This window comes from Onychostruthus taczanowskii, unplaced genomic scaffold, assembly GCF_017590055.1.
Source record: "Onychostruthus taczanowskii isolate IOZ18803 unplaced genomic scaffold, ASM1759005v1 scaffold40, whole genome shotgun sequence".
Lineage (NCBI taxonomy): Eukaryota > Metazoa > Chordata > Aves > Passeriformes > Passeridae > Onychostruthus > Onychostruthus taczanowskii.
This window is the reverse complement of record NW_024501460.1, coordinates 5954587-5971319: the sequence shown is the minus strand read 5'-3', so window position 1 is coordinate 5971319 and position 16733 is coordinate 5954587. Positions and strand designations below refer to the sequence as shown.

The following is a 16733-nucleotide window of genomic DNA, read 5'->3' as shown; positions in this document are numbered from 1 at the left end:
AGTAACGTCCTCCAAGTGCAAAAAGAAAAAGGAGATATCCTGATGCCTTTCCAATTTCCCAGCTTGCTGTTGCTAGCCAGTGCTAGCCAGCCCTCACACAAGCCCCAGGCAGGGAATGTGCAGTACCAGACTACATGTAGGCAAAGGCTCATGGCTGGAAGAGCAAAAATCTCATGGAGGGCTCTTGTGAAATTTCAGTCCAGGACAACAGATGTCAAACCCCTCTGGCACACTGGCACAGAGAGCAAGTGTTTAAAAGCAGGAGAAAAGTCAGCATATCAGCTCGTCCTTCAGTGGTGCCCAAAACACACCCACTCCTCTCGATAACTTATCTGCAAGTCATCCTTTGTTTGTTTGTTTTTGAGGCTATTGTCCAACTCCCCAGCTGCTCTGAAAACAAAAACACGTATTTCCTTGCAAACCCTGCATCTGGCCCTTTCCTGCCCTCTGTTAAACCTCACTGCAGGAATCAGAGCTGATCCTCCTCCACACGGGCAGACTCTTGACAGACCAGGCAGCCCCTGACCTTCCCAAAATATCTCCCTCTGCAAAACCCTTCAAATTTGTAAATACACAAATAGTGAAATACATCAATCGTTGCTTTAACACACAATTCTGGAGAATCTGCCATGACCCCAAGTCACTTGCTCTGTACTAAGAGGTGAATGATATCCTGGTTTCTCCTCTGGCAGCTGTCACAAACCAGAGAGAGGTCACCATGAAGCACTCAAAATAAATTTGGCAGGACAGTTGTAGGTGCCACCGGGGCATTCAGCTTGCAAAGGGAGATGAGAATAAGGAGAAAGAAGAAAAATGGATGCTGAAGTCAAGAGCAGCCTCAGGTAAAGATGACATTAATAGGACAAAATACATATTTAATAGCGAGCGTATCTTCCTCACATATCTTAACACAGCAGCAGAGCAAACCAGCAAAGCTTTGTCATGCTGAAAGCACAGAGATTTTTGCCAGAGACCTGTGTTCCCCCTTCCATTCCCCATGGAAAAGCCTCATCTTTGAAGAGCTAGGAATAAAGCAGGAACCTTTATACAACATCAGTGCTGCCTCTCCCCTTACAAGCACCTGGGCTCAGCAGAGCAGAACAGAGCTGACATGTGCCCACATGGCACAGCTGTGCCCAGAGCCATGGCAGGTCCTGCTCCAAGCACCAGTAGTTTCATCCTGCAAAGATGACACTCAGATTTTCTCCAAGGAGAAAGGAGTGATGAGTTTCCATTCAGAACAAAACACTGGGGTGGGCAGAGCTGATGACAGTTCAAGTGGCACTCCAAGTAAATCTGCACTGGGAGATTGTTTTGGCTGGAAACTGGACACAAATCCTCTACCACCTCTTGCAAAGGGTAGATTAATCTTTTACAAGCAGGGAAACCATTAAATCCTATAATTGCTCTGGCTGAATCCCTGGTATCCCACTTGGGAGCTGACAGTGTCAAGGCTGAAGAAAGAATGCTTCTAACCTATCCCTGGGATTTCTCTGTGTGCCCCTGGGTTTTGTAAGTCCTTCTGTCCTCCATCCATCCTCCCAATACAAGAAAGAGATCAGATAAAATGACTTGCTAAACAAAAACAACTGTATTGTTATGCCAAAACAAAAATAAGTGTATTTAAAATATGTTGGTGGAAAAGGAACATTAAAGAGCAAAAACTTCTTTTTCATGAAAGTACAGCAACATAGAGAATTTGCCATATATACAGATGTGCAACGTATTGCAAGTGTTTTTTTCGTGTTGTGACAGGATATTTTGGTCAAAGCTAAAGGAGTCACACCTTCAGTAGCCTAATGTTTAACTGGTATCAGTGAGTCACTGCCCATGCTGTGACTCACTATAATTCATGGCAAGATGAAGGACTATTTAAAACATGGGATGCTTGGGAAGACACCTGGCAAAAGGTAACACACCCAAACAGTAACCATCCTGTAACTTCTTTACAAAGGGTGAAAATGTGGACAGGGCTCAAGCCGTGCACCAGTATTTGCACTGCTGTAAGTGATAAAAGTCAAGTCTGCTGCATGTTTGTCACTACAAACACAAGCTGTCTGAATTAAGGGCTCTTGTCTCAAAAGCCCTTGTGCTCAGGTGGCCATAATGCTGTCTGTGGCACCTAAGCACACTGAACACCCACTGCTAACAGGGAATGCCTGTTGAGGATTTGGCTGTTCTACCTTCACCACCTTATTACAAGATATGACAGGCAGACCCTTCTGTCCTAAAAAGGAGCAATGAGAAAGCAGGAGAGATCCTCTGGTACAACGCTAACCCAGAGTATGGCACAAAAATCCCACGAGAGAGGCACTGGACACACACCCCCTCTTCCCACACTGTGGTTTCACAGTCTGCTTCCAATGCTTGATGCCCAGGTTGCTGCTGAAAAAAAGCACCCCCTTCCCCAAACAGGTGGATTGCAGCTCTGCTGTGACTGCTCTCTGCAGTGGTTTCAGCAAGAAGACACCAGAGGATCACCAGAGCTGCTGCCTTGGAAGGCTCCAAGCCTGTCAGCAGCAATGAAGCTGCAGCCTTGGTCCTTCCCCAGCCAGGCAGCACCTGGCTGCTGTGTCAGCCTTCACACTCTCCATCTTGATGCCTCACACACCAGCTATGACCTCCCAATCCCTTGAGTGAAGGTCCCACTTGGGGAGCCCTGTCCTCTATGTATCATGTATGTCACAGCAGCATCAAACCCTGCCTGGGGAAAAGCCACCAGCTTGCCTGCTCATCAGGGAAAGATTTTAGGACCAATAAATGAAAATAAGAATCAAGTCTTCATCACTGAGGTATGCTTTGTTCCTTTCCTTCCTATTCCATCTTTTTACAACCAATTTACCCTTCTCAGAACTAGAATCCATCTTCTATACAAACACCTTATCCAGTGAGACTTTAAATTTGTGATGCCTTCATATTATCTTAGAATTTTTTTTTCTAAAATGCTCCAACAAACGGAAGCAAAGTTATTTTTAAAAAGAATAAAATAATAAAAAAATACACTTCTGTTTCTCATAAAATATACACTAAAAAATGCAGAACCGTCTCCAGGTACTTATTCCTGGAGGAAAAACTCCAAGTCAGGAGACCAAGCACTATTAAAAAAAACCCCAAAACAAATAGGAAAGCAAAGCAAAGTAGTTCTAATACAATATACCTACCAGTAATTCCTTTCCACAGAGCTGAATAATCTGAGTACTCATAATTACAGCCACAGGACAGCACTGTACCAAGATTTCCCTCTAGACTGCTAAAGGACAAAATTTCCCTCCTCCCTGTCTCAGCCCCCCACAAAAATGACACTCTGTCAACATTGAATCTTAAAGAAAGTGCATCAGACCCAGAAAGTGGTGTGATGCTCAACTCTACAGGAAATACGTGTGCAGTGAAACCACACAAGGCAGGTTGCAGAAGAAACCTCCCAAAGGGATGCTCCAACTACAACAGCTAAAGCTGGGGGGCTTTAGAGCCACAGGCATCTCTGTATCTCCTTCTCAGCCATGGCAACATGAGAGCATTAAAACTATTTAACCTTCAGAGATCAGAGTAAGGGTGCCTCTCCTTCGAGATCACTGCTGGGCAAAGTACTCCTGATCTGTATTTTAAGTGTCAATAAAGTGTTCTTGAGAATACATAGCATTTTTGTCACCATCAGTACAATCAGCTGGGTGGAAATATCAGGATCACATTTGAAAATAAGAACATTAAGTAAAAAATGACTATAATTAATACTGGAAGACTTGAGAAGGTATAAAAATTAATAATTTTTTTTTTTTTTTTTTTTTTTTTTTTTTTTTTTACCAGCCACATTCAGAAACAAACCTCTCCCAAAGACAACTTTCCTTATGTTTTTAATCAGACACAAGTGGACTGGAAACCAGAAGAGTCATAAAAAACACAACACACAAGAAAAACAACAAGCCAGTTACTGAGAGGTTTTGTTGTTTGTTTTCTTGGAACAGACACTCAAATAAGCCTACACCACACCTACGCTGGAATGCCTCAACCCAACACACAGTCAACACCTGACTTTCAAGCTACTTCCTCTCTCTATGATGCTAGACCTCTAAAAGCCAAGTAGATCTAACATTGCTCAGCCTTATCACAAGTGGATGCTTTTGCTGAAATCTTTGACCAGTGCCTAAGCACTTAGAACCTAAACACTTCAAAACAAAATTTTTACTGAGGAAGTACACACTGGTATTTTGAGAAGTTTATTATCATCCAGATTTGCAAGAACTTTTACTCAGGTGTCAAGAGAAATATTGCTGGTACCACAGTACAACCTTTAGCTCAACATCTGCCTTCTTCACACTCCTAACAAGCCTGGGGTCCCTATCCCCCTACACTGGAGCTTGCTAACTCAATAGAAGTGAGGGCTTGTTTGGTTCTGCTCCTTATCCAATCTGCTTTTCTTACAGTGGAAACAACATTTTCTGTACTTGTCACTCTCAGAAACAGTAAACAATTTCTGACCACAGCAGACACCTGGCAAGGAAAACTGCAGACCAGAAAAATGACTTGTGAACAGTGAACACAAGTCACGTACACAGAAATTGTCAGATTGTTTTAACTACGGACATGACTGACCACCTGGCCAATGCACCATTTGAAAAGTAAACCAAAGAAATGACTTTTCATACTATGACAGGGACAAAGGTTTTGAGGACATGGGGAGGGAGAGGAGTGGGGAAAAAAAGAGGGGGTGGCACAGGAGCCAGGGAACATGTGCTTAGCTGTCTTCCAAGAAAGATATAATTAGATTGTGCAGCATAATATGAACCTATGAAAACAGCTCCCATCCCCACGAAATAGTACAGGACTGCACAACCATGGACTTGACAAGTTTCCTTAATAGTTTCTGCAGTTTAATGTATTTTAAGTTGCTGAAATACATCTCCTTCAAAACCACAATTTTCTGATGTGCACGTCTTCGCTGCATAATTTCTGCATTAGTTTTTTAAGTGTATATTTTTTTCAGTCCGGTATTTCAGCCTTAAAAATAAAGCACAAAGGCTCAGTGTTACATATTATTGTGCGAGCACCGATAGAGAAACACAGCACTTCCTCCTGGCGTGAAAACTCTGACTCTGTCATCATAATGGGAAACCTAAGGCACAGGTTTCCTCAAGCTGCTTGAAACTGGAGAGGCAGAGACACAGTGCCTCTTATATTAATTACCTCGGAGTAAGCAGGCTGTGCCCACTGTGCCCCACAGGGAGATGCTGTCCTGCTCACAAGCAGCATACGTGTGGCTCCATTCCCCCCCAGGCAGCTGAAAGGCCTTGCTAAAGCCTTTCAATCGTGGCTCACCTTTAAGAGACATATCCCCAGCTTGAAGAGAAGGCTTAAGCAACATTGCAGTCACAAAACAAGCTTGGAATTTCAAATATGCAAAAGGACACATATTGCCTCCATTTCAGTGCCAGTAAACTAACTTGGAAAGTATTTTAAATTCAGTGTTCTGCACTAAATTGTTCCTTAGTCTATACTGTAAGACCCTCCAAGCTGTTCACTGGGCACATCAAAGGAATCCTAAGATAATGCAGAGCTGAAAAATTTCATCTACCCTTCAACTTCACACTTTAGTCAGGAACAATTAGCTCTTTTATTCCCAAACTTGCTTTCATCACAGATCTGGATTTTTTCCCCAATAGGAGAGGGAAGAAGGAAGTTTGCTAGGTAAATAATAATTGCTAATATGCTAACAATTAAAATATAATTTGTTAATCATATGACAATCTTCTGAGTACTCAACATGATTAAATCAACTTTAGTAGCATCCACGTACCGCCCACTTCTCCATCACTACTTCTTTTATTTTCAGTAGGAGTTCCCTTTATTCTGAGACATTTAGATCTTTTCCAGCCTTCACCATCCACAGATTAGTCAACTAACTTGTTTCTCAGCTGATGTGATCTGCTTAGTTTTTCCCAGCTCCATAATGTCATCTAACATCAAAGAGTTACAAAATCTTGCTTGCAGCTTTCCTGCACAGTATTCATAATACTATATTATTAATTTTCCACAGAGCAGCATATTTCAATATCTCTTTTACATCTCTGTCCCGCAACTAAGTAACTTTTCTACATGTATTCTGACACAATTAGAAGACTTCACCACAAAACTGACTTTAATTTTCAATCTAGTCTTTGCTGTAAGACCTTGCAGCTGTTAGCCTCCCTCTGGCTGCATGAAAAGACCATGAGCAACCACGCCCATCCCCAGGACTGAGACACACACACTGAAAAGTGGCATTTGAGTACCATTCCTCAGTTTTCAGGTGACAACCATGTGTATTCTGGATGAGGTGCAGGCTGCTGGGACTGACTTTGCAACCAAACTAAAAAAGTTAAACCAGCTATCAAATTTGTATGTAGAACTGGTCTAAGCGCTGAAAATAGAAGCCACACGTAAAAAACCCCGCAACATTGTAGTTAAATATTAACATTCACTATCATCTCATTATCAAAAATAAGTTAATGCTTTGTGGACTGGTATTTTTCAGGCTGCCAAAACATGCGTGCACAAAATATGTTGCAGGCTTGACAAAGCTGACACAGCAAAACCTAGTTTACTATCTTGTTGGGCTTTATTAAATCCAGGGGAAAAACCCCCAAATTCGAGCATGGTATAAAACTCTGACATGGAGAATTGTGAAGTGGAAGACAAGAGGAGAAAGTCATTCCTCATGAGAAATACTTGCCACCTTAGATAAAAAGATCAGACACCTTAATTCTGACATGCAATAATTGCTGCCATGACCTTGCCCTCTCATCATTTGCAAACTATGGCTATTGCAACTCAGGCAAGAAGGAAAGGAGAGAGAAACCCGCCCCCCCCCCCCTCCCCTCCCCAGGGTCTGGTATTAATTCAGACCTAAATAAATATTAAGGGTAGGAAGAAAAATATTCCACTTGGTTTACAAATGAGAAGGTGAAACTGGTCTGTCAAGCTTGTATTGTTCAAGCAGACAACATTTTACACAGCCATGGAAGAAATAGCAGGGAAAAGGTCATACAGTTTAATTTACAGTCCCTATCCTTAATAATATTTGTAGGGTGGACATTGCAACACTGTCTGCATGATCATGGACTTTGGCCTGAAGGCCAGGAGGAAAGCAGGCAGCTCCAGAGTGCTGCAGAGTAGCAGGGAGACAGTACTTGGGCCAAAATGAATTCTTTCACCACACTCTGGAGGCAAAGAACCTTATTTAGGGAACCAGACCATCCTGCTCTGAAAACAATGCACAAGAGTAACTATAAATCACTTGCTGCTGGAGAAGGCGAACATACCGCTTCCCTGCATCTCACACACAGCATTCCTGATTCTAACAGATTTGCGCCTGGGGAATCTAGATAGGCATCCCAGAAATGAGGATCAGGATACGTCCACTTACCTAATCTTTTGTTCTTGTTTTTCAGTGTTAACAACTGGCAATTGGGGCTCTCCCAGATTATAAGAAAAAATAAGAAATCCTAACAAAGCCTTGTACTACCCACTGAAATTCCTACCCAGCCCTGCCCAGAGCACATTTAGCCTCCCCTCATCAGCTCACAGGACAGGCAGGAGGTTCCACCCCAAGCATGCCGGTCACACTGAGCACAGCACTGATCCTTTGCGGGAATAGCTACAAACCTATTGCATGTTCCCAGCAGGTATGACACGGCATGGATCAGCAGGAACAACTCAACACTCGCATTAATCCCTGTTGTCTGCCAGTTTTTACAGGCTGGTGTGGGGGCAGGCTTCCCAGCACCAACACTGGGTGTGGACCAGAGCAACTCCAGTAGTGCTGAGCAGTTATCAAACACTGAAATGGGGTTTGCCTGGAAACCTCTGCAACACACCCAAGATGACATGGATTGAAAGGGTGTTGAAACCCCTTTCTCCCTCCTTCAGGTTCCTTCTTTCCCCTTTGACTTTAAAAGGGAATTCAGAACACACACAAAGTCATTTGCTGTCACAAGTCAGCTGGTAAAAAATATAAAAATAAATTACATTACAAGAACTAAGTACACGTTTGAGTTGAGGTGACCAAAACCTGAGAAAAGCTCTTTTGATGGAATTTGGTGCAAGAACTGAACACCCGGCACTGCTGCAAAGCTGCAGCTACAACAGGCTACTCTGATCTTCTACACATTGTCTGCAGCAAGCCCCAGTCCTTTGTTCTGTAGCAAGATCTCAGCCTAATTAATTCCACAGTTACTTGCGGGTAAGCCAGCGCCAGCCTGGCTGCGCTGAAGAGCGGGAAGAGGAAGGAATATGAAAGGGAAGGAGTGAAAGTAGCTGTCCTGAACAGGGATGACAGGTAGGCAGGAACAAATAGACAGACAGAAAAAAACAAAAGATACACAAAAAGGTATCAAAAAAAGCACTGTATCTCTTTCAGCATTTACTAAATCTAGCAGCTCTCTAGAACTGATTTAAGATTTAATTTAAGACTTTTCACCATTAGTATGGCCGAAGTCTTGAAGTTCAGGAAAAATCATAAATCTTGTGCTATTCCAGATGTTGTTTCATTAAGAAATGAACCCCTGAAGTCTGGCTGTCCTGTAAGCCTCATCTCAACATTACCCATCGGAACTGGCTCCAAATTACATGCTTTCCTGCATGCCAGTTCCTCTCTTTGACAAATGCCTTAAAAAAACACGAGGTCACCTTTTATTACTGCAGTCTTGTAGCCAGGGTGAGAAGAGCTAAAACTGTTAGTGTGCTTCAGAAATTTGGGGTTAGACTGCCTGCACAGCTGGTAAACATTCACCACAGCCAGCAATTTCTGTCACAACATGGGCAGGGTCGGTATATATAAATTACGTGACAGAGATACAGGATGTATTAGGGAGTGGAAACAAAAACAAACAGAACCCCAAGCATTTCAAACATCACGTCCATCCAGGAGGTTAAAAAAAAAAAAAAAAGGCTGTTGTTTGACATATACACAAAAAATTACTGATATGAAAGGTTCAATAGCAAGCCTTGGAAAGCCAAGAACGTCTTAAAGAGATTTCAACACAGAATTACCTTCCTGAAGGATCATTGTTAGTTCTAGCAATGCTACAAACTATTTATGGTAAGCTGAAATCAGATTCCTGTAACTGAGACGCTCTATCTTAAGGGTGATAATAAACATGAACTGCATGCACATTTCCTGTAGTGAAAAAGAATCCATGCCACATAAAAACTCAAAACTACCTGAGTTTCGATGTCAGTATCAGTCTTAATCCAGTCTCTGTTTTCTAAACCAACTGCTTTAAAATACTTTGGTCAGTACATAACACCCCCAAATCCATAAAACCAGTACCTAGGCTCACAAAACAAGAAGTCTTGTGACATCACACTTGGTTATTTCAAACATCAGCTTATTCACTGCTTGTAGGCAGAGGACAATTCTTCACATGGGAAGTTGCAGGTGCTGTTCCCAAAAGAGCCATCCCCTTCCTTGATACCCCCTGACCCAGAAACTCGCCCTGTTCTTTCAGGGTGTTGCTCACTTGTGCCCTGATAATCAGGAGACTCCGTCACCACACTCGCCGTGCACAAACTCAGGGCAGCTGCAGCAGGACAAGCCAACAGCTCCCCTTTGCCTCCTCCTTAACACAAAGACTTTTCAAGTCTGTGACGGCTCAGAGCAGTAACCACTGGCTCTTTATCAGCTAACTTGCAGAGAGAAGAAGGGAAAAAATAGTTTGGGATCTCTCACATAGCTGAGGAAGACATGAAATAAAATCATAGTAGATGTTTGCTCTGGTCTGGCAGTATTTCTGGATACCTTTGATCACAGGGACTTGTTGAGCCCTTCAGTACCCATTAGTAGCTGAGAGTCATTCCAAAGCCTTGGCTGAAAGAAATTTAGGACAGACTTTCTGCCCTCTGCAAGTTAGGCCTTGCAGGTCCCTACACCCCCTTAAATCTGTTCAGTGGAAACAAAGCAATGTAGTAGCTTCAATATTGCCACTTCTGACCCAACTACCGCAGTGGGTACAATAACTCAAGGTTTTCATTGATTTGGGACTAGGTAGAAGCCAGTCAGCCAGGAACTAACACTGACAAGATAAATCCTGTCAGTTGCAGGGAAAAAAAAGAAGCATCAGCATTTCTAAAGTCTCTTTGCAGAGGCCAGCCAACTGGAGAATATGCAGAAACAAATGAGATTACAGACACAAATGTGAGGAGATAAGGGTGGTACAGTTCTTATTTTGGGAAGGACCTTGTCAGAGGGAATCCCTTCAAAGTAATTAATAACTATATTCTGAAAGTCTATTTAAAATGTACACCTATCCTCTACCCCAAGAAATATTATTCTGCAAACCATGCCAAATTCATAATCACTATTATCACAAAGAAATGTGTTTGTTTTTTTCATTTCTGGCTAATTACAGATACCAGCAATAATCCCACAAGGCAACACCACAGACTAAAGCACATGTTACTGCACAGAGCAATTTAACTTCAATTAACCCAGGAGAACACCCAGGAAAATAAGAAAAAAATTATTTTGAGAGGAAATTTTCTACCAGGCTAACAAGCTGAAACAGATGAAGGTGTGCCCTGAAAAGTGCCAGAACTGTGATAAAAAAAAGGAGAAGGAAGACCAGTTAAGCACAGATATCTCCCCTTGCAGGAGCAAAGAGCACCAGTCATAGACCAAACCAATCCTTGCCCCTGGACCATTTGGCTCTTCTGGCTTGAGCTCCACTTTTTTGGCAGGGACAATTTGCTAGAGGCTCAGCCAAATTGGCATGAGAATGTTTGCACCAGTGGCAAACAGGTAAAGCAATTGCCATATCACTTTGGAAAGAAGATGACTCAACCCAAACCAAGTGGGAAGTTGAGAGCCAAGCAAGTGGCAGGAAAACAAGGCATCTGGAGCATAAAAGCAGTCACAACAGGAATTCCCTTGTGACTACACAAGAAATATTATTACATAATTGCTCCAAGTGATTAAAATGCAGCCTTCAACTAACCACTTCCCTCTTACGCCAGCCCCAAGAGGTGGAATGATCTGGAACATTGCAAGTGCACACAGAGGGATGCTGTGCCATCAACCTCTGCAATTTAATCAAGCCCAGTCCTTGCCCATCACCAGCTTTTGGTCTCCATTATACAAATCAGCATGCAGAACTGCAAACAACCCCACCACTTAATGCAATCAAACACAGAAGATGGGTCATCCTAGTAACAGAGTGAAAAAACCAACAACCATCAGTCCTGTAACCAAGAGCTTCCATGAAAATGTTGTCCCAAGATAACAGCTGGCTTTGCAGATGGTCAGAAGACGGAAGTTAGTGAGAGAGTTAGAAAAGTCCCTGCTGAGCACCCACTCCAGCTTCCCGCTAAGCTTCGTGGCTACATATGTTTAGTTGTCACAATGTTGCTCATGGTGTTAACACTAGTAATTTACCTGAAGCACCACTTTGCAAATGACTAAAAGATCTCAGGCTTCTCCAAAGGAAAAAGAAAAAAAGAGCGTTTCTCAGCATCCTTCCTTTGGACACAGGTGAGATGATACATGGACCATTAAATAGACTTTTTTCCTAGCCTTTTGACTAAGGGCTGGTTTAGGATGTACCTTTCAAGAAATACACATGCACTATGTTTATAACAGTATGGTGATAGTAATGTGATAAAGAATAGATGAAAATCTTCAAAGAATCATTTAGCAGTGAGAAAGCCTTGCAAGTGAATTGTGCTAAGGGAAGATACTTGTGTACAATCCAAGCTAAAGACCAAGATTTATGTGCCAAGTCAGGACATTAGCTCAGAAGGGTGATTTAACATGGCCACTGGAATCCCTGTGGTTAAATTATGCATCTGACCTCTTCACTACATGTATTTCAGCAGTGTTAAATAATAAGCACTATGTCCTTTATTGCCATTTCCAGTTCTAATGACTGGCAGCACTATAAAAAGCACCGCTCCCAGTGACTCAGTCAAGCAGGTCAGGGTAATGACAGTGTCTGACACAGCAATGCCAGTCTACAAGAAAGGTGCAAGGCCACCGCTGGCTGCAGCAAACACGCAGAGAAGTGGGGCTAAACAAAGCACCGAGCAGGGCTGGAAATAGCAAGACCTCCACTCCAATCCCAAGCATGACATAGTCTGGGGGAAAATAGGCACCAGGGAAGGGACAGCTGAGAAAGACTGGACAGGGATACAGCATCTGATGAAGGGCATACCATTAGAAGAGAGGCTATGGAGACAGTGGAACTTAACACAGTTTAAGGACAGCTATCCTACCCCTTAGGAATGGGGGGAACAGTGATGTCTCATATGTATGCACATCAAATATGCTTTGTGCTAAATAACCAGAATTATTTCATTGTTTCTGGATACAAAGCAATGATGGAGCATCCAGCAGCTGTTAGCTCAGACCACTGAAGGTAAGTACAAGAGGATTTACTTGCCAAACAAAAGTACATTTTTTATTAATATACTTTTGGCTCTCTTTATGATATTTCAATATAACCCCTGGCTACTACACAGATGAGCATATATTAGACTAAGATTTAATAAAACTCTATTTAGAAAGATGAGAACATTGCATAATACATTACAGAAATAAATGTATTTTTGAGGAGAGTTAAGGGTGATCTGAACATCCAGTCTCTTGAACTCATCCAGAGCAGCTCTTTCTCACAAAGGACAGTGAGATGCATGTAAGAGGAGCCAGCAGTTACAAGAATTGCTCCCACTATATCAGAGCTCCCGGGGATTGATAAGAAATGAAGTCCAAATCAAGCTATGATGATGTTCTGTCTGGGTTTTTCCTCTCTTTCTTCATTAGAATAAAAAGCAGCAGCATCCCCACCGAGAAAACTCCCAAAACAAAAAAAAAGCACAAACTAAAGAGGAATCCTGACCCCAAGAAAACAATCTAATTATAATTACACGGGATTACAAATCAAAGCAAAAATGCTGCCAAGCTTTTGGAAGTGAGCATACAAAAAAAAAAAAAAAAAAAAAAAAAAAAAAAAAAAAAAAAAACCAAACAAAAAACTCCACACTGGAAAAACCCATAGTCTCAAAAGATGATTATTATTCTTTCTAATAGAAAACAAGACAGCAGGGGCCACAGATGTTTGTTTATCCCTTAAAATTGATCTGCCCTTTACAGCAAGTTCTTCCAAAGAACACTTTTTTTATTATCTCTAAAGAAGCATGCAAGACAGCAAACTAACTCTCCCTTGACCTTTTGTGGCCAACTTGACGATGACCTTCAAAAGATTCAAACATTTCCAAAAAAATTTTTTTTTAAAGTTTAGACTAAAAAAAATATTTCAAGACAATTTTTTCATGCTTAACCTTCAGTGTTAAATCTGCAAACATATGAATAGCTCAGTCTCTGTATATAAACAGAAGAAAATCTGACCTTCTTAAATATCTAATTTTCCTATGGATTTCTGTAACACAAACCAATCAGATCCAACATGTGCCTATGTTTCTCTCATGAAAGGAATGTAGCTGGGTTACCTTCCTTTTTAATCCATTCTGGGTTCAAGGTATTGAGGGATTTGCTTTTTCCCTGTTGCACACTCTTTCAAGGTACACAAAGAGAAACCAAAATGATTTTCAATGATTCAATATAAGTGCGTGCTGGCTGACCAAAGCACAATTATGTTGCTCATCTGATTGTTGCCTCGTTTCTTTATCCCAACTAGATAAATACAGTTAAGCCAAAACACTGCTCCCAGGCAGGAAGCAATTTTTGCTGATCTTAGGAGAGGGTCTTGAGATTAAGGGAACTACTTCCCTGGTGTAACCATTTCATTTTACATTTCCAGGAGCTCCAGCTCCCTGTTAGTGTCAATAAGGCCCATCTGCAGCCAGCAGGGCTTTTGCAGGGCCAATACTAAAAACAAGCAAAAGCTTTCAGGTGAAAAGGGAAGGTGATTTTTTCATATGCACTACTCAGCAAACATGAAGCAAGAGCAGAAAGCGGCACAGTCTCTTCACTAGAAATTTTCCACTTTAGTCATTACAAGGGGAAACACAAAACACAGCAGCATGCACTTTCTGCTTCTGGAGTAAAACAACTTGTGTGAGATATTTCTTTAATTCTTCTGCCAAGACAGTTTTCAAGAGAATAAGTACACAACCAGAAGAATTCAAGAGAACTTTTGGCTTATTTTACTCACAACAGTCACCATTTCTTTAGCTTCCCCAAAAATCAACCTGGTTTTTGACGTGTAGGGCTGTTTTAGTATACTCGCACAAAGATCAACCGGAGCCCTCTCCGCAACCCTTCCCCCTCAGCAGCTGGGGCACATGCCTACAGCATCTCTCCCACAGACACCCAGAGACAGCAGGACAGTACCAGGAACTCAAAGAGACACACAGGATCCCGTTTCAGGACATAACTTTGCAGCTTAGTGCTGCAACCAGTGTGCGGGTACAAATCCACAGGCTGGACACCTGGTGTGACACCCCGGGAGGGAAAGGGCTGCGCGGATGTGGGATCGGCTTTCTCCGGGTGGGACGCTAACCCACGGGGACCTGACTGACCCGGCTGCAGCACGCAAGGACAGATCCGCATCGTGTCCAGCTGCTCCCCTTGCCTTGGAAACAGCGGGTGCCGAGAGGGTCGGCGAGGGCTGGACAGGGAGGGGGCCGAGGGAAGTCGCCTTTCTCACCTTGCTCACGACGTTTTGGACGAGGCCGGCTCTGATGCGGTAGTGCCACTCGCGGCAGCCGCACTCGCTGGCGTTGCCCCCCGCGGGGGTGGGCAGCCCGGGTGGGGGGAAGATGCTCCCGTTGCCGCTGTGGTTGGCGTGGATCGGCGCCAGGGTCCCGCTCCAGTTGCCCTGCCCGTCCGCCTCCCGGCACCAGAAGTCGGGCTGGTCCAGGAGGAAGGAGTCCGAGAACTTGCTGAAGCCGATGACGAGCGCCGGGACCCAGGTGAGCAGCACCAGGGTCCGCTGGTACCGGCCGCCCAGCCCCCCAAGGAAGGGTAGCACCGAGCCGTCGTAGTCGAGGAGCAGCGGGCTGCAGGCGGCGGCGGGCGGCGGCACCGGCAGCGCCTGGATCTCGGCCCCGGCGGCGTTGGCGGGGGGAGGCCCCGGGGGGGCGGCGGCGCCCCCCCCCACGGCCCCCGGCACCGAGCCGTTCTCCTCGGGCAGCGGCCGGACCCCGCCGCCCGCCTCACGGCGCCGGTCTATCGCCATCCAGCCGCCCGGGGAGGCTCACATAGGGGGGGCCGGGGCAGTCCCGGCTCCCTCGCGAGTCCTTCCTCCCTCCGCTCCGCGCACACACACACACACCTTGCAACGTAAGATATTGCACACACGCTCCCAGCCGGACCCGGCAGGAGACGGATGGGGGAGGGAGAGAGGGAGGAGGGGAGGAAGGACAGGGGCGAAGAAAGGGGGAGGCACCGAGGGAGCCCCTCGCTCTCTCCGTTCCTCACCCGCAGCCTGCGGCCACGAACCGCTGCAGCTGCCGGCGGTGCCCCCCCGCTCCTCGCCTGTGCGTCAAGCTGCACTCATCCCAGCTCTCCCTTCCCCCTTCCGAGAGGCACCGCCGAAAAGCAAAGGAAGGATCCAGCCGGATCCGAGCATGCGATGGGCCAAAGGAGAGGAAAGGAGAAGGCGGGGAGGTTGGAAGAGAAAAGAGAAAAAAAGAAAAAAGCCAGCCACCCTGAGAACCAAACCCTGCAACAACAAACCAAGCAAAACCGGTGCAGCAAGGCACCGAACACGCCTCCTCTCCCGGTTTTGGTGAGGAGGGGGAGGAGGGACAAGAGGGAAGGCAAAGGAAGGAGGAGAAGAAAATAACAGCTCCCGACACGGCTTCCCCGCTTCCCGCACGGCTAAGGGCTCCCCCCCGGCCGCGGCAGCAGCGGCGGCGGCAGCCCCCAGCACCTCCCCGCCGACCCTTCGCAGCGCCGCGTCCCGTACATCTGGCTCTGCAGCAAGGGGCCCCGCCGGCCCCTCCGCGGCCCGGGCTGCGGACGCGGTCACCGCCACCGCCGTGCGCCTCCCGCGGCAGCCCGCTCTCCGCGCCGTGCCGCCGGCCGCACCTCCAGAGGCGGGCGGACAAACCCACCCGGCTCCTCGCCCTCCGCCTCCCGGCAGCCCCCACCTGCCCGCGGCCGCGCCGAGCTCGGCGGGCCGGGGCAGGTAGGGCCGCGGGGCGGGCAGGGCGAGGGCTGGGGAAGAGGAGGAGGCGCTCCGGCTCCGCAGCGCGCTAGCTCCGTATCAATTATTTACTCGGTATGTGTGCCTTTAATAACGCAGCGCGGCTGCAGCGGGCTGGGCGGGAGCGCACCGCATCGCCGAGCCGCAGGAGCACCCTGCGTGGCTGAAGAAAGAGACTCGGAGGGAAGAACCGAAAGGTGAAGGGGGCATTTCTGAGACCCAGAGGGCGGCGAGGAGACGTGCCTTCATCGCTTCAGTCAGCCTGTCGCATCAGTACACACTTTGAAGAAAATTATATCCTGTTAGCACCTGACGTTAATTGTAAAACAGGCATTTCAAATTTGTGAAGGTTATTTTTATGTTAAGCTAAATTTACTTCAGTGTGTAAGTGCCTCAGACTATTTTCATCGTAGAGCACAGCCCGTGCATTACTGAACTGTGCGGTTATTTTTTTCTTTGTAAGAAGGGAAGGAGAGAAAACAGATCAATATACCCTTGTACACGTGAGCACAGCTAGTGAGCAGAAAATAAAAAAACAGAAAATACTTGTGTGCATTAGAAGAGGATGGGTGTCATTGCCAAATATAAATGGAAGAG

General features: G+C 45.3%; 2 protein-coding genes across 3 annotated transcripts in view; both read right to left on the bottom strand.

The window, feature by feature from the left end:
* SLC22A23 (solute carrier family 22 member 23) overlaps nucleotides 1-15166 on the bottom strand; it is a 108531-nt gene extending 93365 nt beyond the window's left edge. For both annotated transcript variants that reach the window (XM_041413136.1, XM_041413137.1), the window contains exon 1: nucleotides 14634-15166. In XM_041413136.1, the coding sequence (XP_041269070.1) occupies nucleotides 14634-15164 (531 nt within the window). In that variant the 5' untranslated portion in view covers nucleotides 15165-15166. The remainder of the gene's footprint in view (nucleotides 1-14633) is intronic.
* A 304-nt stretch (nucleotides 15167-15470) lies between these two features.
* On the bottom strand, nucleotides 15471-16385 carry LOC121340414 (AT-rich interactive domain-containing protein 1B-like). The gene is made up of 2 exons (XM_041413146.1): nucleotides 16267-16385; nucleotides 15471-16185 (listed from the first exon to the last, which is right to left on the bottom strand). Exons 1-2 carry the CDS (start codon nucleotides 16383-16385, stop codon nucleotides 15471-15473), a joined length of 834 nt encoding a protein of 277 aa, XP_041269080.1.
* Between the last annotated feature and the right edge of the window lie 348 nt (nucleotides 16386-16733).